General features: G+C 38.1%; 1 protein-coding gene and 1 long non-coding RNA gene across 9 annotated transcripts in view; one reads left to right on the forward strand and one right to left on the reverse strand.

The window, feature by feature from the left end:
• The first annotated feature begins 914 nt into the window (after positions 1 to 914).
• The window catches only part of LRRC58 (leucine rich repeat containing 58), a 39,268-nt gene continuing 18,483 nt past the window's right edge, over positions 915 to 21,699 (forward strand). For 4 of the 8 annotated variants that reach the window (XR_003518592.2, XR_004819547.1, XM_027587011.2 and 1 more), the window contains exons 1-3: positions 915 to 1,556; positions 10,379 to 10,507; positions 11,164 to 11,441. Coding sequence is in view for 6 of the 8 variants with exons in the window: in XM_027587011.2 (XP_027442812.1) it covers positions 1,057 to 1,556; positions 10,379 to 10,507; positions 11,164 to 11,441 (907 nt within the window). In the remaining 2 variants the exon portion in view is untranslated. Of the gene's footprint in view, positions 1,557 to 10,378; positions 10,508 to 11,163; positions 11,442 to 11,629; positions 13,496 to 15,047; positions 20,959 to 21,699 lie in introns of those variants that run through there. The other 4 variants (XM_027587012.2, XM_027587007.2, XM_027587008.2 and 1 more) reach the window with 4 other exon arrangements.
• On the reverse strand, positions 2,032 to 18,903 carry LOC113918514. The gene is made up of 3 exons (XR_003518595.1): positions 18,891 to 18,903; positions 10,059 to 10,065; positions 2,032 to 2,180 (listed from the first exon to the last, which is right to left on the reverse strand). It is a non-coding gene; the product is annotated as an uncharacterized LOC113918514 (long non-coding RNA).

The following is a 21,699-nucleotide window of genomic DNA, read 5'->3' on the forward strand; positions in this document are numbered from 1 at the left end:
ATTTTTCTCATTTCTACTCATGACTTTCCAAAATTATGAAAAGTAATTTCAGAAAAGACTGAGCTTAGGGCAAATATGTTAATTAGAAGTACTAAATTAAAGCCAGCGTCGGGATTTTGCCAGTTAATTGTAGTTTTAACCTGCAGTAAAATCTCACTGCTTTCTTAGTTCTTAAACTGATCAATTAATTTGAGCTATCTCAAGTTAACGAACCTCTTCCATGGCTCCCAAATTCATTTCCAGCCACTACAACTTAAACCAAAAACCACAGAAATGCTTCTATAGCTAAAATGTAGAAACATCTTTACTTGGTATACCTTACTTTTATCGGGTTTCAAAAAGAAATTAATCCTGCAGGCAAACAGGGCAAGTAATTATCCATGCTCTACGGATGGAGAAACTGAAATCAAATTCTTTGTCCAAGGACACAAGGCTTATTTAATAGCAGAACCCGAGGTAGGATCCAGGGGTTCTGATTTCTAGTCCAGCTGTCTTTGCACTTTGAAGTCGGCTTGGTTAATCCCGCGCCTTTAAATTCCTGGGGCTTGCTGTAATGAAGCTGACTCACCACTAAATTCCTGTGTTCTCACTGAATCCCGCAGAGTAGGGGCCCCACTCCCAAACTGGGAACCAAGGGGGCGGTGCACCATGACGCGCCAACCTTCAAGGCCAGATAAGCAAACAGTCCTCGGGCTGTTTACCGAGGCAGTCCTGCACTCTGAGGACAGGTAAACCAGACTCCAGGGACTATAAACCGCCCCTGTTCAAACCCTCCGCGGTTCAAAGGACAACTTCCCAGCCACCCGGCCTCTGCCCCCGCCCGCACCCCTTCTCGGTGCCGCGCGCCACGTGAGACGCAGCCCGGCCCCCCGAGCGGCGCGCGCACCCCGCCGCCTAGCGTCGCGTGACTCGGCTGGGGCGCGCGGGGTTAGCGCCCGCCCGCGCCACTTCCGACGCAGCCCTCGGTTCAGGTTCCGGGGCGTCGCGGAGCTCCCGGCCTGTGGATCGCGCGGGGCGCTCTTCGGTTCCGGGGCCACGCGCCCCGCGGCGGCCGGGATGGAAGAGGCCGGAGCGGCGGTGGCCACGGCGGGGGAGGCCGAACTGAATTTGGCCCGCCTCAGCGTGTCTCCGGAGACTCTGGAGTTGGAGCTGGAGGCGCGGGGCGAAGAGCGGCGCGGCGCCCGTGAGGCGCTGCTCCGGCTGCTACTGCCTCATAACCGTCTGGTGTCGCTGCCGCGGGCGTTGTGCAGCGGCTTCCCGCACCTCCAGCTGTTGGACGTGAGCGGCAACGCGTTGACCGCGCTGGGGCCAGAGCTGCTCGCGCTGAGCGGCCTGCGCACGCTGCTGGCCAAGAACAACCGGCTCGGCGGGCCCGGCGCGCTGCCCAAGGGCCTGGCCCAGTCGCCGCTCTGCCGCAGCCTCCAGGTGCTCAACCTCAGCGGGAACTGCTTCCAGGAGGTGCCCGCGTCGTTGCTGGAGCTGCGCGCGCTGCAGACCCTCAGCCTGGGCGGCAACCAACTGCAGAGCATCCCGGCCGAGATCGAGAACTTGCAGAGGTGAGCGGGGCCCTGCCCCAGAGTAGGGAAGCCCCGGGCGGTGTCCAGGAGCCCCGGAGCGCTAGGCTTGGTCTTTTGTCACGTAACCAACCGTCTGCCTCCAGGCTCGCTCTTTAACTCTTTGGCAGTGATCACTGCCGGGCCATCTCTGCGAGTTGTAAGTGAAGATTCGGTACGATCGCGTGTGTGACAGCGTTTGGGACTGTGTTTGCCCTAAGTAGATTTTCGAGGCAGTTTTTCTTTTTTCTTGGGTTCCGGGGGTGGGGGGAGTGATCCCAACTGAGTAGGTACTCAAACAAATGTCAATCTGAGGTGGTCACTTCCTTGCTTTGACGTCTGTGGGGGTTTTTCATGCCTTTTAGCGTGACAGACAAGATACTCTGACCAAACCCTTGCTTTCCATTCCATTTCCTGCTGTCCTTTCTCTGTAGCAATACTAGCACTGTTTGTGAAGTTCAGTGAGTCATGCAGTTTACCAACACCTTAATGGCACTTACTAAATATGTGGTGAATGGATGCAGGGCCTCTGTTCATGTGCAGTTCCCTTTGCCTGGAATGTTGCCTGCACCTGGCAAACTCCTATTCATCCTTCAGAACCTATTGCCAGGGTTGTCTGTTTTCTTCCTTTACTGGTCCCTGGACAGTTATTGACTGAACTGTACTTCCTGTGTACCTCTTTCATCCTGCCATTGCATTTACCTTATTGATTATAATTCCTTGTTCAGAGGTCTGCCTCACCCACTAGATTATTCAGTAAATATATGTTGAATTAAATGGAGAGAGGAAGCGGAGAGGCAGGATAGCAAAAGTCTCCTAAAAGTGCTCTGCAGGGGTGTGAGAAATAGAGCAAAAGCAAGTGTATTGTCCAAAGTGAAAAAAAAAACCAAAATGTTTGTCATCTGTAAAATATTTTCACATCCTTTATTGAGTTTTCTGGGATAACAGAATATTAGAGCTAGAAAGAGGTAAGTGTAGTGAAAAGAACATTGACCTGAGAATAAGAACTCTTGGTGTCCCAGCCTTAGGCAGGTCACTTAACATATCCTGACCACAGCTTCCTAATCTGCAAAATAAGGCATTTGGACAAGATGTCCATTGACTCATCAACATATTTATGAAGTACTTACACCATGTGTCAGGCACTGTCCTAGGTACTGGGGATGCAGTGGTAAACATGGTCCTGTTTTCATGGAGTTAACCTACTAATAGGAGACATTAAACAATGAATTATAAACCTCATTTTTTAATTACAGTTTTGAAAAGTTCTATGAAGACAAATGAAGTGCCTTGAAATAACAGAGGGACCTGACTTAGTTTGGTCCTTGAACAGGTAACATTTGAATTGAGAATGGAGAATTGAGAATTTTGAAGGAAGAATAAGAATTAACTAGGCAAGGGTGGGTGGGACCAGTCTAGGTAAAAGGAACAGTGCATGTAAAAGCCGGAAGGCGAGAGGGACTGAAGGCCAACATTTTGAAAGGAGGACATTGTACTAGAGCATAGTGAGAAAGTGGCCAAGAGTGAAAGTTGGCAAATAGAAACTTGGACCAGTCCCAGGCCATGTTGGATCTTGAAGGCCATGGTAAAGTTTGGATTTTATTCTAAGTACACATAGGAAAGTTTTAAGCACATCAGCCTTGTTGCTGTGCAGCAGTGGAGTGGGGAGAGGGTGGAGAGATGAGATTTTGAGGGCTGGTTAGAAGGAGGTCATTCTAGTACAATGAGAGATGATGGTCACTTACACCTGTGTGATGCTAAGAGAGATATTAAGAAATAGAAAAGTTGGAAAGAGATTTAGACATAAAATTGACAGTCCTTGGTTCCTCCTAATTTTGAAGTTACATAATTCCAACCTTCCCATTTGAGTCTTCTTAATATACTAAGAAAAACCTAGAGCAATTATTTCCATCACGTGGGGGAAAAGGTAGGCAAAAATCCTATTTATTGAGTACTTACAATGCTGTAGGCCCTGTAGTAGAGACTCTAAATATCCTTTTTAATTCTCACAATGCCTATGTGAGATGAGAGGAAGAAACTGAGGCTTTGAGAGGTTAAGTTATAAGAACCCAAAGCCAATGAGTGGTGGAACTGGATTTGATCTCTGGGATCTCTGAGTCCAGACCCAAGAATTTTCCGCTGTGACAGAATAGGGCTAGAACCTAATCCTTCTGACTTCTGTTGCATATGTGATCAGGAGGATTGGTCAAAACTCTTGACCGATTGGTAAACTCTGGTTTACCTGATTTTCTAGCCAATAAACTATGCTTTTTGGTCATTGTACCTTTGGCTCCAGTTGTGTGTGGGATCTTTGTCAGTGTTTTCATTTTTCAGTTTTATGCTCCATATCTCTTTACTGGTAAGAATCAGTAAAGATTTAGGCCATGCTTCAAATTGAAATTCTAGTTGAGTGTAGGCTAAAAGAGTCATGTAGAAATACAATCTTAGAAATAGAAACAACCTGGGCAATGGCCTGATTCACCCCCCTCCCTTTTTTTTAACAGATGAGGACACTGAGATTTAGTATCAGTCACTTGCTTGAAGCCAGATAGTGACAATGAGACTCATGTGGTTCATGTACTTTAAAAGCTTGTGGTGAGTGATAGTATTTGAAAATGATTCGATATGCGGATGTTACCTCAAGAAAACTTTCTTTATCCACAGATGTATGGTTCTTACCTTTCTGTGTTTCTCTTCCTGTTTCCTGCCTTCTTGTACAAAGCTGCCTCACTATAATTCCATCTCTCTTTAACCAACCATAATGTGGAATGAATTTATATTTTTGTTATTCTTAATGTCACTTTTTTAAAGATTTATTTATTTGACAGAGAGAAAGAGATAGTGAGTGAGAGAGAGCACAGGTGGGGGAGCGGCAGGCAGAGGGAGAGGGAGAAGCAGCCTCCCCACTGAGCAAGGAGCCTAATGCGGGGCTTGATCCCAGGACCCTGAGATCATGACCTGAGCTGAAGGCAGACGCTTAATGGACTGAGCACTCAGTCGCCCCTCTTAATGTCATTTTTATTTGGGTGGAGGAGCAAAACATTTTCTACTTACATCTCTAGTTAAAATTATTGGCACTAAGGGCCTCGTCTATTTTTTCAGTGGATCATTGGCCCTTGCTAGAGAAAAGGCATGCACTTCAGTATCCCTAAGGATTGGAGAATCAAGATACTTTCCAAGAAGCAAATTTAACGTTGGTGTGTTAATGCTATACAGAAAGGAAAGGAAGAATTCTGTGAATTCTGTGAATGAGTTTTCGGTTTCAGTGTTTGTCAAGCACTAAAAAATAGAATTGTTCCAAGCCCGATGAACAGAAGTGCAGTGTTGACAAAAACACATCACAAGAACTTTTAAACACTACAGTTTTGCTTAACATTCAACAGTAGTTTCTTTTCTCCTTTCAAAAGCATTTTTGGAAACAGTAGAGTGTGTTTTAGATATTTAGTTCACCCAAATAATTGAAAGGCTTTAAGTCCCTAGAACTTTGGAATTTAGTTGAGTTTCAAAGTGAGAAATAGGTCTGAAAGTAAATTTAATATGCTGGTTGTGTACTCTGATTAATGATACCCACAAAGAATTTATATGATTTTGAAATAGTGGGCTTAGTTATATTTTAGAACATCAGATACTTTTCTGATAAAGTCACAGTAACTACTAAGGTTTGGTATCCTTTCTGTGTACACTCCAAAGCATTGATAGAAGCAGACATTGAGTCATAACTGACAACCAGACACTAATTTCTCTCAGTTCTTGACTTAAACAAATAGAAAGGACAAGATTTAAATTTGCTGTCAGAATCACTCTTCCCTTTCTTCACCTTATTTTCTTTTCTCCATCATTGATTCTCTTGCAAATTGTTATTTATTATTTGACTATTGAAATCTTTATCAAAGGACTCCCAAGAATGCTAAATTTTTCCCCGGATAGTCTTCTCATTAAAATAGTTCCTTTTCCAGGATAATTTCTGTGATTTGGATTTCAAATGTTCTTTCTATTCTACTCTCTTTTGTTCCATTCTATTCTAGTAGCTCCCCTCTTTGAAAAAGAGAGATTTCTGAGTAACCAAGCATTAACTTATACCATATTTGGTAGATCAGAAAATCCTGCTCAGGAACTCTTTCTTTCTTTTTTAACCAGTGCTCAGGTACTTATGTGTAGGAGAATTCAGTCTTATATCCAAACAGTTGATTTTTGCTACAAGATATTCTTTGAAAGAGAAAAAAATATATCAGAATTAAAGTTGTCTGCTCACTTTTACTAAGCATTATAATTCAAAAGAGAGATGTCATCTTGGAAAGATTTGCACAATCAGAAATGGGAAAAAAGTATCAATATATTTTTAAAATGACAAAACTTTAGGGGCGCCTGGGTGGCTCAGTTGGTTAAGCGACTGGCTTCGGCTCAGGTCATGATCCTGGAGTCCCAGGATCAAGTCCCACATCGGGCTCCCTGCTCAGCGGGGAGTCTGCTTCTCCCTCTGACCCTCCCCCGTCTCATGCTCTCTCTCTCTATCTCATTCTCTCTCTCAAATAAATAAATAAAAATCTAAAAAAAATAATAAAAAAATAAAATGACAAAACTTTAGATTCAAGTTAGCTTTTTAAATCACTACATATCAAGGAAGTCTGAGATTATGAAATAACAGAAATTCAACAAATGAAAGAAATTGTACCTGAGAAAATACAAATAAGGTACTTTTTAAAGGACTTTAAGTATGTTTTCTAACTTCAGAAAGGTAAAGGCAGGAACTTCATCAATGAAACAAGAATAAGAAAGTTAAAAACCAACAATTATGAAAACCCCAGTTAGAATTCCTAGAAATGAAAAAAAAATGTAATTATGAACTCAGTGTGCTGAATAGTATACTGAAGTCAGCTGATGAATGAATCATTAAGCCAAAATATCTTACTGAGGCATTCTCCTGGAATGCAGCACAAAAAGATAATGAAATGGAGAGTACAGGGGTACCTGGGTGGCTCAGGTCGTAACCCAGAGTCCTAGGATCTAGCCCTGCTGCATCAGGCTCCCTGCTCAGCTGGACATCTGCTCCCTCTCCCTCTGCCCCCTCCCTGCTTGTGTGCTCTCTCTCTGTCTCTCTCTCTTTCTCAAATAAATAAATCTTTAAAAAAAAAAAAGGAAATGGAGAGTATGAAAGAAAGATTTCTTTCATGTAAAATTGATCCTGAAGTTCAAACAGCTGTTTAGTAGGAATTTTAGAAAGAGAATAGAGAAAATGTAGGAAAGGCTATGTTTGATGTAATAGTAGCTGACAATTTTCCACAATTGGACTCTACCACCAGTTTTCCACAAGAGCAGTCTAAACTAATATCTTGAAACATCATAGTAAAACTTTAGAACTATAGAGAGAAAAAGACCCTAACAGCTCCTAATAAAACCGATTACCTACAAAGGAACAGTAGTAATACTGGCTGTAGTAAGATAATAGAATAGTATCTTTTTAGTGCTAGGGAAAAGTAATGTCAACCTAGAATTTTATGCCTAGCCAAGCTGTTACTCAACAGTGAAGGAAAGAGATAAAAACATTAAAGACAAAGAATTCAAAGATTAACAACCGTGGGTCTTTGCAGAAAGAACATGTTAAATATATACTCCAAGAAAAATGGACTTTAAAAGAAATAGCAAGATCTTTACTAGCAGGCTTATATTTCAAAGCTTGAAAACAGGCTTATCTAGGGCCAACCTATTTTTGGGTATGAGAACTAATTTTAGTAAAATTCAGAGTTATAAAAAAAGAAAAATAAAAAAGAAATAAGCTCCAGAAACAATGGTGAACAAAGAAATTGGTAAAACATATTGATGAATCTGAATAACTATTAATTGGAAATAAATTTAAATTTATTTTCAAATCAAGGTAGAACTAATTCTAAATGATATGAAGAGAAGGACAGAAAGGAGCATGGATGTGTGTTTGGGAGTGAGAGGGAGAGCAAAGGAAATTCAAGGGGTAACTACTAGCAAGATAGAAATAGCACATACAGTTCAAAATAGTAGAGGGGGAATGGGAAGAAAGGAAATTTGAATGAAACACAAAAGAGCAGAAGAGAAAGAAGATATTTAGATATACTGTGGTAATAGAAAACACAAGTCTAAACTTACAAAATCAAGTTGTATCCTGCTTATAAGAGTTACACTTAAAATAGAAATACCTCAATAAGGTAAAAGTAATAGGATAGAAGATGTACTAGCAAATCTCTACCATTTCACATCTGCACTACTCCATTAGGCTCCAGTCTAGTCATCCTACTTACACTCCTCCCATCGTACTCTCCTCTCCCCACCACTTACCAAGCTACTTTCCACACGGTAGCCACAGTGATCTTTCTAAAGTGTAAGTCAAGTTACACAACTTTGTTCAAAACCCTTCCTACTTAGAATAAAATTCAGAATCCTTACTGAGGCCCAAAAGGCCCTCTGTGATCTGGCCTTCCCATCCTACCTGTCTGACCACCACTGCTCCCCATCTACCACTCTGATGTACCCACAACTGGCAACACACCAAGCATTTTCTACCTTAGGAATTTGTACTCATTCATTTCATTCTGATCTCTGTTCACATGTCATCTAAAAGAAACCTTTCTTAACCACCCTGTCTAGAATTTCACTTCCGTAACCATCTCATTACCTCCCTTTTTAGGGAGGTAACACTTAAAGCTCTCGGACATAATACATACACATTCACTGATTTTTATTGTCTATCTCACAAGATTGTAAGGTAAAGAACTTGGTCTTATTTATACTGTGCTCCCTGGAATGGTGCCTGGCACATGGTAGATGCCTGGTTCATATTTGTTAACTAGGCACTTTATGTGATGTATAATATTATTCCATTTTGAAGAGGAAAAACCTGGGGCATAACAAGAATAAGTAAATGGCTTAAGTTCTTATACTGGTGAATGGTGGTTTAAATGAAATAAATACGAACAAAAATAAAACCGACAGACAATATTGATAATGAAAAGAAATAGCTTTTAAGGCAAATGGATTCAAAGGAAAAAAAGAGAAATGTTTCATATGAGTTAAGGAGCAGTTCAGCAAGGATTTATTTGCGTTATAGCCTCTATATTTTCAGGGGAAAGAGCAAAACTTGGTAATTATAAAGGGAAGAAGGAAAACTATGGTTCTGGTAGAAGACTAACCACCAGAGCAAGAAGGCAAAATAATAGATGCTATGAAAATTTTGAATTGCAGTTAATAAGTTCAATACTAGTAGCTCCACATTCATTTTACACGTGCAAAATGTGAACAAAAAAGACCATGCTCTAGGCCACAGAAGAACAAGGTTATGCAGAACATATATTTAACAACAAAGTTCCCAACAAATTAATAAGAGAAAGCCATAAAACCTGTGAGAAAAATGGGTAAAGAATAGGAACAGGCAATTCTCTAAAGATACACAAATGACCAAAAATATATACAGAGATGCTTAATTCACTAATAACTAGAGAACTGCAAATTAACAGAATGGTATCATTTTTCACACAATCAAATAGTTAAAAAAAATTAAAGCAAACAATAATAATAAGTGTTGCCAGGGTTATATGGTAAGAAGTACTCTTAATTTGCTAATTGTGGATTTATAATTAGCTGTAGCCCTGCAGAGTAACTTGGCTTTACCTTTTTAATCCTACTCTATCTTTTAACCTTATATCCTGAAATCTTCCCCTGGAACTCTGATTTAGTGAATCTGGATGGGGCCTAGAATTTGTAGCTTTAAAAGTCTCCCAGGTAATTCTTACCCTGGAAGTTTGGGTAATAGTTTAGTAGGCTATTTTTTCCCACATTCAAAGGTGTCTTAAAAGAATGCTAGTGTCCATTGAATTAGATTTAACAGGAAGACAAAAATAACATTATAATGGAAAAAATCTGTATGTATACATTTTAATTATACGTCTTATAAGAACTGATTCTGCTACTCCCTGCAAAAATCTTTTGGAGAAAGCCTTTCTACAGTCAACACCACAAAAAGTAGCAGTACATTTTGGTGCAATATATGCTATATATGTTGTTAACTTGATGGAAAATAAGGTAACTATCTGGAGCTTTAATTTCATGATAGTCGTCATTTTTACACAATTTATTTAGATAGCTCCTGAAGAATGCTTTTGCTATAGAAAGAACAAAGAAGAAATTTAGAGTTCAGCCATGTTTTTCCATTCTTTTCAGAAAAAGATAGTGGTTTTTTCCATTGCCTAAAAGTGCACCAAATCCGTGCCTACAGCACAAAATTCAGGCTTCGTATAATCCGGCTTTTCTTCAGCCTTTTCTCTGGATTCTTCAGTAGGAACTCTGCCCTTCTGTATTAAAAGATGTGTCCATTGTCAAAAAAAAAAAAAAAAGATGTGTCCATTGTCCCATAAAAGCTCTCCCCTCCAACCTGAAGTGTCTTATTTCCTCCCAGCTGCATGGACTAACTTCATGGTCCATCTGAAGTTACAAACTTTTGCAAAGCCTTTCCCAATCCCAAGTACTGTGTCCTTTTCTTACTTCTCTGCTTTTTTTAAACTCCTCTATCATTTATGGATTGCTCTGCTTATTTTGGTATTTTAATCATGTTATACTCACTTTTGGCCTTGTTTTGTGTTTAATTATAATATGGTCTAACAATACCCTGTCTTACCTGTTTACCTGTAATATAAACTCTCTAAAGATTGCATTATTTCTCCAGAGCCTGTATAGCATATAGCAGATCCTAAGTAAAAGATTTGCTGAATGAATAAATGAAATGTGTTTGTTGTAATAAAGACATTGGGATGTCTTGTCCAATTTTTGTTTACATTTTTGTTTTTGTTCATTTGTTTTTACAGTTTAGAGTGTTTATATCTCGGAGGAAACTTCATCAAAGAAATCCCACCAGAATTAGCAAATCTGCCTTCTCTAAGTTACTTGGTATTATGTGACAACAAAATCCAAAGTGTGCCTCCTCAGCTTTCACAGTGAGTAGTTTCAGGCAGGCTAAGTATACACAGAGATCCTTGCTTAGGAATTTTTGTCCTGCATTCATCCCACATGTTTTATATATGTAGAAGAGAATTAGGCATTCTCAAAGTAAATGATACATGAGAATTACAGTTCTGAGGTTTGCTGTGAGTTGAGTTGCTTATTTTTAACATTACTTTTAAATGTGCTGGTTTATGTCTCAAAATATTTGTTTAGCCTGTTTAATCAAAAATAGAGTAATTTGGCATCGATTTCCCCAGGTTTTATGGAATTTTACTGATTTTATATTTGATATGAAACATTCCTATCCTGATGACATAATGTGAAGGATCTTGATTTCTATTGCATTTTAAATCTTTCTTCTTATAGGTATCTGAATGATAAATCATGCTAAAAAATCTTTAAATCTAGCATTTATATTAGGCTAGCACATCAGAATACTGATTATTATTCTACGTTCTCTAAGATCCCATGGGCACATATCATCTCATGATATTTACAAGTCTACACTCTAGTCTAGTTTCAGCTCCTTTTTATTTTACCTCTGTTGGCCTTAATTGCTTATCCTCATGGGGAAATCAAGTTCTTCGCTTAGCTTTCTTGGTAGTTAGCTTGCTCGCTGCCATTGATGTTTGTACTGCATTCGTTGTAGGTTGCATTCACTTCGTTCCCTCAGTCTTCACAATAACTTGCTGACATACCTGCCTCGAGAGATCCTCAGCCTTGTTCATTTGGAAGAATTGAGTTTGCGAGGAAATCCATTAGTTGTTCGTTTTGTTAGAGATTTAACCTATGACCCTCCAACTCTCCTGGAATTAGCTGCACGGACCATTAAAATTCGAAATATTTCCTACACTCCCTACGATCTTCCTGAGAATCTTCTTAGATACTTGAGTTTAGCCAGCAATTGCCCAAACCCAAAGTGTGGAGGTAAGTTAATTCAGTGTATCTGTTTCCCACTCATTTAGCTATTTTTTATTTTGATGATCTAAGTGTTTTTAATTAATCACCTTCTTTCAGAGAAAGGCATTTAGCCTCTTTCTGTTTCCCTTATCCTTTCACCCTCTTACCAGTAAAGTAAGACATTTCTCCTTCCTCTCCCTTTCTTTTTTTTTTAGTGCTTTACAATTCATACAGAAGGAAAATACCCAGAAAGTCTCATCGTGTCTTGGGACTGTCACAAGATAGTAGAATAAGGCGGTAAAATAAGAGGAAACACAAAGGAAGCATAAACAGTCCTAACAGTTTAAAAAGAGTCTCCAAAATGTTTAGCCACTTTTCATATTTATTTGATGGACGTTTTCCTAGACCCACTGTTCTGAGTATCAGGTACTTTTATAGATTATGATTCAGGATGTAGGAGAATGGGCTGAATGTGCCAATTTTGGAATGTACCCTGGACTTTTATATTCTTGTAAATCCATGGTTCAAAATTTCTTGAATTTAGGGACACCTGGGTGGCTCAGTTGGTTAATCGTCTGCCTTCGGCTCAGGTCATGATCCCAGAGTCCTGGGATCGAGTCCTGCATCAGGCTTCCTGCTCAGCGGGGAGTCTGCTTCTCCCTCTGCCTGTTGCTCCCCCTGCCTGTGCTTGCGTGCGCTCTCTCTCTCTCTGAGACAAATAAATAAAATCTTTAAAAAAAAAAAAGTCTTGAGTTTATAGCATTTGGAGAGAATTAAAGAAATGATAGACTGCAAGGCAGAGTAAAATAGAAATTCAAAGTACTATTGGAAATCAAAGGAGGGAAAGGATACATGTAATTAGATCTGGAAAAAATGAGCTGATTCTTAAAGTATGAGTTGGATTTTTATATGGTAAGTAAGATTGAGGATAGGAAACTTTTCAGTTGGAGAGAGCAAAATTGTAGACAAAACAGTATGGGGCACAATACTGGATGAGTAATAATTTGGCTCAAATATACAGTTAGGGAAGTACATGAGAGAAGAGTAAAAGATACATTGAGGACCAGTTATGAAGGCCTGAAGTGCCAGGGTGTGTGGGTGGGATCTGGTGACAGAAAGCAGGTCGTTTTATTTTGGCTCTCTCATAAAAGACTGCTTTTTAAAAATCCAATCTCATGGGAGTACAGAAGGGTTTTTACCGTTGTAGGAGAAATGTAGGTGCTGAGGAAATGCTACATCATGATGATCAGAGCCAGATGAGATTTTCCCTGGAACTCCCATCGTGTCTTAAAACTGTTTAAAGGTTAAAAGAGAGAAAATGATTTAAATTTTTCAAATATTAAAAAATAAAAAAGACACTCTTGGTTTAAAAAAGATGACCCTCTAGGCCATTTCTTGCCACTCACTCTTAGAAATGGAAGGTCCTGTGCTGTGCCAGATTAGAAGTGCTTAAGCTCTTCTCTGTAGCTCTCCTTTCCCAAGTTGGCTTTTTTTTTTTTTTGGAAGTTTTCTTTATTTATTTGACAGAGAGAGAATGTGCACAAGCAGGGGGAGAAGCAGGCTCCTCCTCAAGCAAGGAGCCTGATGTGGGACTTGATCCCAGGACCCTGGGATCATGACCTGAGCTGAAAGCAGACGCTTAACTGACTTTAGTCAACCACCCAGGCATCCCCCAAGTTGGCTTTAACAGTGGTGAGGGATAGCATTCACACTAGGCCTTATAGCATAATAATCTATGTCTGATCTCTTCTTTGAATTCTAAAAATGGACCTCTACAAGAATTCTCTTTTCTCTTTTAAATGCTTTTGTAATGACTTTTTTAGTATACTGATATGTTATCTTAGAAACAAATATACTTCAAAAATTATTAGTTTAAAAATCGAGATTATACAAAAATTGAACCAGTAATGTTTTCCCCCTCAGACTCATTAGCTATTGAACACTGAGTTAAGCAAAAGTAGATTTATTTTTTTTTAAGATTTACTTATTTATTTTAGAGAGAGAGCTTGAGTGTGTAAGTTGGGGGAGGGGCAGAGGGAGAGAATCTTGAAGCAGACTCCCCACTGAGCACAGAGCCCGAGGTGGGGTGGGGCATGGGCTCGATCTCACGACCCCTGAGATCACCACCTGAGCCATAACCAGAGTCGAAATCTTAACCAACGGAGCCACTTGGGTGCTCCAGCAAAAGTAAATTTATATTTTGAGAGATTTTTTGTCTTTGTAGAATCTGAGATCATAGAAATGACAAGGTAGTATTGTACTGTTTTAGCTCATGGTAACTCTATAATGCTTTATTTTATTTCTTCCTTTTAGGATGCTAACACATTTTGGGGGATTTACTATCAGTATCGATTGACCCGTTTATTGAATTTATATACTTTCCTAAATTGTTCAAAGTAACATACCATGAAATCCCCTTTTTATTTTTATTTTTTTTTTTTTAAGATTTTATTTATTTGACAGAGAGAGACATAGTGAGAGAGGAAACATAAGCAGGGGGAGTGGGAGAGGGAGAAGGAGGCCTCCCGCAGAGCAGGGAGCCCGACGCGGGGCTCGATCCCAGGACCCTGGGATCATGACCTGAGCCGAAGGCAGACGCTTAACGACTGAGCCACCCAGGCGCCCCAATCCCCTTTTTAAAATATGAATTATACTGACTACAGGATCAGAAAATTAGAAAGTTAGTGGGGGGAAAAGATAAATAGAAATCATTGTTACTCCTTTGCTTGAACCACATCTTCTTAGTTTAGAGTCTTATGTGATACACATAGAGTAGTCGGTGCTGGAGGAATCTTAGAGTATAGAGGTTGAGATGGCTCTGCAGAAGGGTGACGGGACCCAGAGTTGTGGGTGTTCCAGTTATACCAAACCCTGAGCCACAGTGACCTCCGCTTTCCTCTCAGCTGTAGCTCTAGTTTTACTTAGCTGAAGGGCCCAGCTCAGGAGCACTAAATTAGGAATCAAAAAAGGTGAATACTCTTTCAGTCTACCTAACAATATATAATTATGTGAGAATCAAGTGAGATCATTCATGAAACAGCTTTGAAACCTGTAGATTTAGAGCCTGTGGAAACGTAAGATGGTATTTTGTTCCTTTTAATTTTCCCTTCCCAGTATATAAGAACAAAATACCAAAAGTGATCTCTTTTCTGCAAATTTTGTGTGTAACAACTAATCTTTTAAGATCATTAAAGGAGTTTTGTGGGTTTTTTTTAAGATTTTATTGATTTGAGAGAGAGCATGAGAGCACGAGCGGTGGGGAGGGGCAGATGGAGAGGGATAAGCAGACTCCCCCGGGATCATGACCTGAGCCGAGGGCAGTCGCTTAACCAGCTGAGCCACCCAGGCGCCCCTTGGGGGATTTTTTTAAGCTTCTTGACTGTAGGGTAGTACCAAGGAGTAGCTTGGAGGATGGTGGAAGAACTATACTAAACACTGTAATTTCTCCATCAGCCATTGTCCACTAAGTTACCCAGAGAAAACAAGCTAAGTAAACAGTATCCTTTTAATGCCAGCTCCCTTTAAGATAAATCTTATCTGGCCTTCTCTTAGTAGCCAAATTGCCATCTAGGCCTTCTAGTATTTCTGTAAATAGCTATAGAAGTAACTGTTGCTTCTACTTAAAATTCACAGAAAAGAAGACTGTATATGACTTTTCTTCAGAATGCTGGAGAAGGAGTTGAAAAATAAATGGCTCTTTGCTTTGTAATGATTATTTTGTACTTAATTCCTTCTTCTCTCCAGGAGTCTACTTTGACTGCTGTGTCAGACAAATTAAATTTGTGGACTTCTGTGGGAAGTACCGCCTCCCACTGATGCACTACTTATGCTCCCCAGAATGTTCTTCCCCTTGCAGTTCCGCCTCTCACAGCTCCACATCCCAGAGTGAATCTGACTCGGAGGACGAAGCTAGTGTTGCTGCACACAGAATGCAGAAAGTTCTTCTTGGTTGAAACGAATGCAGGGTTGTATGAAACATTAAAAGAACTGGGCAAAGGTGATTAGAAAAGAAAACAGACTTTGAAGTTCACTAGAAACCGTCACTAGAAACCATATCTTCATCTTGAATGTCCATGAAAGAGTTGGAGATGATGAAAAAGATTTTGCATTTCATCTTCCCATTCAGCAGGAATGAGTCCAGTTCCATGTTTGGATTCTTTGAATATAAATCACTCTGAATGATGGTTTCAGATTTAACTGATTGTTTGCAATTTTCACGCAAGTTTTGCATGAATCACACAGCACAATGGAGCATTCTGAAGAGCAGTGCTATAATAAACCATGAGTGGTATAACTTGTGACGAGATGAAGAAAGAAATGATCAGAGCTCTAATTATTACCAGAATTGTCCTTGGGTTTAGACTGAACACTATACCTTAACAGAATTAGCCCTCTCTTCCTGTACTGCCATTTGTCTAGATTACAGAGCTATTCAGATAAGCTCACAGATGGGTTACATAGGACCTAACCCTTTCTGACCTACTAACTGGTAAAGTAAGGGATATAACTTCTATGTGGGATTTTAAAACTCTTCATCTCTGCTCTTTTGTTCTATATGATTGCTGTTTCCTTTCTGTAATCCAGCAATGACTATTGTAGTGCCTTAATCCTAGCAAGATTTTAGAAATTTATTCATGGAATGATGCCAGAGCAGCCTATATAACCTGACATACTATGCAGAACACTTTAAAATATGCTTTAACAGAACTAGGTAAACAGCTGTATATCTGACATAAGAGCTCATGCCACCTTAACTTGAATTTTTTGTTTAAACATGAAGTGATCCCCTTGTAAGGAAATCACTTTTACACTTACTGGGAAGCAACAGTCTTGATTAATCTTTTCATTGTAAGACAGAATAATAGCTTTTGATTTAAAAATCTGTCCAGTTTCTTTTGACAGAAAAGAGATGTAAGCTTAGAAAGCTTCTTTGTATCTTGCATTAAAGGAGTGGGAAAATGATTTTAAAATTTTTAAGTCATGTCTGACTCCTTTGCCTGTGTGTACTGAACTGTAACTTTCTGTACATTTAAAAAAAAAACTAGAAAACCATTACAAGCCAAATAAAGTTGTGGGCAGCCATCATTTGTGTAAAGACTTTAAAGCAGTCTTTAAATTGTGTGAAATAGAATAATTTCCAAAACTAGTTTAACTATGGAATACTTTTCGAAAGTAATGTATTGATAACATAAGGAATTTGTTAAATATATCCCTAAAGTGTAGCAGAAAAATGTTTCACAAATTAATTGCTATTAGAAATGACCAAATTTTTATTAACTAGTTAATTTGCAATAAAAATTGAATAGTACAATTATAAGTTGATATTATAAAATATACAACACATACTAGCAGTCATTAGATAACCAATAATAAAATGATGTTTTATTGATAAATGTTACCTATACAATAATATGTAGGTCAGAAACGCATTAGAATATCAGGATCTCCCTTCTGGCTTCCTGACATTCACAACTGGGGCACACCATTTCTTAAAAGCAGATTGTTGTATAATAATAATAATGTACATATGTTAGGTTTTTGTCTTGTGTATTATTTTTTACTTTAGAAGAAAATATATTCTAGGATAGTTCAGATTTATTATGTGTTATTCATGAAACATCATGGAGTTTCATGACTGCAGTTGTGAAACGCTGCTATAGAGTGAATCCCTTCACCTTGTTATAATGTAACAATATGTTTTCCTTTTGACTCAGAAGTTTTCTATGTCTGTAGAAGTAATCTAGTATGTTTCTGCTGCCTAACAAAGTAGTACATGGGTGATTAGATCATAAAATGGAAGTAATGTAGAGTCTTTGTTCACTTCTCCATTTGAGCCACAGCAGGCTACGTATGAAATTATGAAAGATAAAGATAACTTAGGCAGTGCCTAAGTGAGAAGCCCAAAGTGTTTTGTACCTGACTTAGTTAATATCAATACATAACATATTTTCATAGAAAATAATGTATTCATAGGAAAATACCCAAATTGATAGGACCAAATTTTTCTGGCTTAAATGCCTCAGTTTACTTCCTAATCCATTACCAGCTTGGGTAATCTTCCAAGAGTTAGTCTTTTTAAAATAAATTGGTAGGTATGTAAGTACAATTAAGTACTTCCTGGCTTCCCAGAAAGAAAGTATACTAATTGATCTTTCACAGATGTAAACAGGTCCAACCAGAAACAGTTGCTGGCCTTGCTATATATGCAGATATATACCATAATATATAATAACTGTTATTCATGTACATTTCAAAATCTAAGATCAGTGTGCAACTGGCTTTAGTGACTTTTACTGAAATCTGCATTTCAGTTGTCAGTTCTATCTTTTTTTTAATCTTTGACCTAAACTTTTATAAGAGCTGCTAATAATTTCTAAGATTTTCCCTGTTTCTCTTCTCTACCTTCCCTTTTTTTTTTTTTTATAACTGGTGATTGTAGAAATTAGCCAGAAGATGAGATAGAAGGGACTTGATAATTTAGAAACCAGGTAATCAACTCCTAAATCATATCGCTGACTATGTATTTGAAATGATAGTCTATCTCTTTAGTTGCTAAGTCATATGTTTGTGTTTAAACTAGTTAATAAACTTTATTTTTGAGACTTAAGAATCTACACTAATTTTCATAATGAAATAAGTTTTTGATATTGCTCCAGTTGGACAATTTCAGTGACCAGAACTTCTCTGGGTAAAACTACTTAACCCACAGCATTAATGTGTTTAGAATGGAATTCTTCAGTGTTAATATTTGAAATGGAAATGGGTACATTGAACATTCTTAGTAATCTTTGTTCCTAGAATCCAATTCTCAGTGTCACCAACTCAGTTTGAATAGTCCTAGGAGTTTAGGAAATAAGATTAGCTGATACAATATTTTGCTTCCATGGTGCCAGGGATTGGCCGACCTAAGGACAAGCTAGTCAAGGTGTTTAGGATTCCTTGTATTTGAATACCAGAGGTAGATCTGAAGGTTAGTTCATATTTCACTTCTAAATGTGTGCCAGAGGAGTCTCTTATTCTGAAATTCTTACATCTGGAACTTTAAATTACCAAACGTACAAGTAAAGATGCATTGTAAATTGTACCTCAAATTCGAGAAATTTTTATGTCAGTGTAAATAAAAGTTAAAGACAGTCCATACTAGTGCAGTGTAATACTGCAGACCAATTCTACCAAACATCGTAAATACCAATTTAACCAAAGGAAGAGAAGGAAAAGGCTGATTGCTGGAGTATTAAATGAAAGAAATCTTTAAAAATAACAAAGGGCAGGGAAGAGGAGTCACCAGACACCCAGGGATATCCCTGAGCTAAGAAAGTTCTTTAAAGTAATAGTGAATTGTTTTAAAATCCTGAGGCCTGTTTGCCATCTGAAAGCCTTTATCACTAAATTTCTTTGGTTTCTGCTACTGGAAGATTATCCACATCCCTCCATAATGATGGGCCAGCGAATAAATAGGATTTTCTTACAGCCAACCTTGCTCTTTCCAAAGGGAGAAATTAATACCTCATTCACCTGGAATTTGTGGTACAGCGTTGGTTAATGTTTACCTTGTCACTATGTAAAAAAGAAAAAAATATTAAGCAAATAATTAGTGCAAATAAAGTTTGATCTTTTAAAGCATTTTAGCAGTATTTATTTGTATAAAAAGTTATTCTACATAAGACCCTTTGTAGGCAAAACAGTTATAGAATGTGTATATAATTAGTTAAGCTGCATTTATCTAGAAATACCTAATTTTTACTTAAATGATCCCCTCTCTTCTTACCCAAAGTAGATATTTTATTATGTTAGTGTAAATATTACTCCCTCTTTAGTCCAAAATAATCAGCTTTTAAGTTGTGCTGGATGTTAACAGGAAAGGCTGATGTGCATGTTTTTAGGCAACATGATCTGGAATGCATAGTTCCGATTCCCTCTGTATAGAAAAGTACTTGACTGTCACTGTTTCTGTATTAAGCACTCTTCTCTTATAACATTAATTTGATAAATTTAATAGCATCCACTTTTGTATTTTCATGATAGTCGTGATCTTTTTAAAGGCAGCAGTATCTTCATTTATTCTCAGAAAGGTGTGCCTTAAAACCTCCACTGTAGACCCAAAGTCTGGGGAACTGTGTCATTTAGTAAGTTGTTTGTGACGGGTAATGACCCTTTGCATTTGACTCTAGGGAGAAAGAATGTGAGTGACCTGAGGGATTCCTTCCCCTAAAACAGGGCCTAATGTCTATGAGTCTAGGGCTTTTGTAGAGGGAATCCCAATCATGCATACTATCAGAGAAGGTCAAGCCATAAGGATCAGAGTCCCCTGAGATAAAATCAGTGAGAAGGTATATTCTTTTTTATATTATAAAGAAAATGTATCTGCTACCACTAAGGGATGACAGCAGTTCCCAACCAACTTCATATTAATAGCATGACATAAAGATACTATTGCTGTGAGGCCTAGGATATTTTGTGAGTGGTTTCTTTGTAACACTAGCCTGCAAGGGGCTATGTTTTAACATTTTACTTGTAAATATCTCCATTTTTTCTATCATTCCTTGGTCCATATTTGCTAAGAATTGATGTAGAAAATAATAGTTCACTAACAACAAACATTGAACAGTCACAGGGTAATACTGATTTGGGTGCTACTAGACTTTTACCTCAGATTTGTCAGTCTCAATTTATCCTAAGGTATAGTATACAATCTAGTAAATATTAAAATTTATGAGTTTAATGGAGGTTATGTATATACCGTTGTACCAGAAAGCCATGGTTAGATTAAGTGCATTTACCAGAACTTACTTTCTTTGGCTGTGAATAAATTGGATAAAACTGTTTTATTCCGAGTGTGGTTAGAAGAAATTGGGATAAGATTGAAAGTGCTATTGCTGGTACAAAAATATTACTAAATTGGTTAATTCTTATGTCTACAACTGATGTTTTAAGAGAATCCTTTCTTAAACGGTTGGCATTGATGTATGTTATTGAAAAGGAATATTAACTTCAACAATCACTTTACAACAGTACAATCAAGGAGAGCCCTGTGTGCCTGTAATTGGTGTTTGTTGCATTTCTGAGCCCACTTGTTTTCATGAGAAACAAAAATATTATGGGAGAAATATTTTAAGTTACCAGTATTTTAACTTTTTATAAAGTTTGGGACTTTAAAGTATTGACAAAGGATATTAAAAATATATGTACTTTTACTTTAGTCAAATTACTAAATTTCATTGTCTTATTCCTTAGTTTTATGTATTTGAAGTCTTGTGTTTTAGGAATATCTATATAAGTATCTAGATACTTAAAACTTAATGATAACAATAAATGTAATTCAATGTGACTCAACAATTAAATTTTCTTTTCAGGACAAGAAATACTTAAGTGCATCAAATTTATATATTACTTTGTAATGGTAAATGCTCTAAAAAAATATTTAAGCTACTTCAATTCTATACCTCCTTTTTTCCCACAGGACACACAAGAAAATGTGATGTTATATTAACCCTCTGTGTGAATTTTGCCTTATTAAACATTGTGCCTTATTTTATTAAAAGTGCTTTCTTGGAATTTGAGTCTGTATTCTGAAAAGTAACAGTATTTTAACTGAATTGAATTTACTTTAAGAAAATCTAAAATCCTTAAAATGTTGGTATTGGCCTGATTACTTGCTGTACCACTGCTCATCTGTTTGAATTTCTTCAATACATGAATACATACATTAGGCATGCATTAGCCTTTACTGTCTTGCTAGATTCAAAGGGTAAAAGATGAATTAGACTAGGTCCCTTTCTACCATAGTTTCTTCTGCTTCCACAGTCTTAACAGACTTATGGATGCATGCTCAAGTAAGAAGTTGGTGAGGTCATTTTGCTAATGAAGGTCAGGTACTTAATTGTGTTTAATCTGGAATCAAACAGCTGTAACACAGAGTCGTACTGACTGAGCACATTAATATAGTACTTAGTATTATTCTTTAATGCCATTATGTTGGTGACCCTATAACACCTGACATTCTTCTAGATTCCAAAATTTGGAAGAATTGTGGCTGGTTGTGAGTTGAGTGAGGTAAGCAGAATAGGTAGGAAAGACACACTGCAAAACAGGTCGTGTTTCAAATTTGCTGACAGGGAAAAAGCGTAACACTTCCCTGGTTAGTATATAGGAGGACTCCTTGGTGCAGAGAGGCTCAGAAATAGAAGGGCACAAGAGAAAAACATCAGGTGTAACTCTGATCTCTTTCCTGTCTTGAGGATAAAGCTCCCTAACCTGCCCAGTTGGGGATGTTCTTAGAATAAGT

The sequence above is a fragment of the Zalophus californianus genome, chromosome 1, assembly GCF_009762305.2.
Source record: "Zalophus californianus isolate mZalCal1 chromosome 1, mZalCal1.pri.v2, whole genome shotgun sequence".
Lineage (NCBI taxonomy): Eukaryota > Metazoa > Chordata > Mammalia > Carnivora > Otariidae > Zalophus > Zalophus californianus.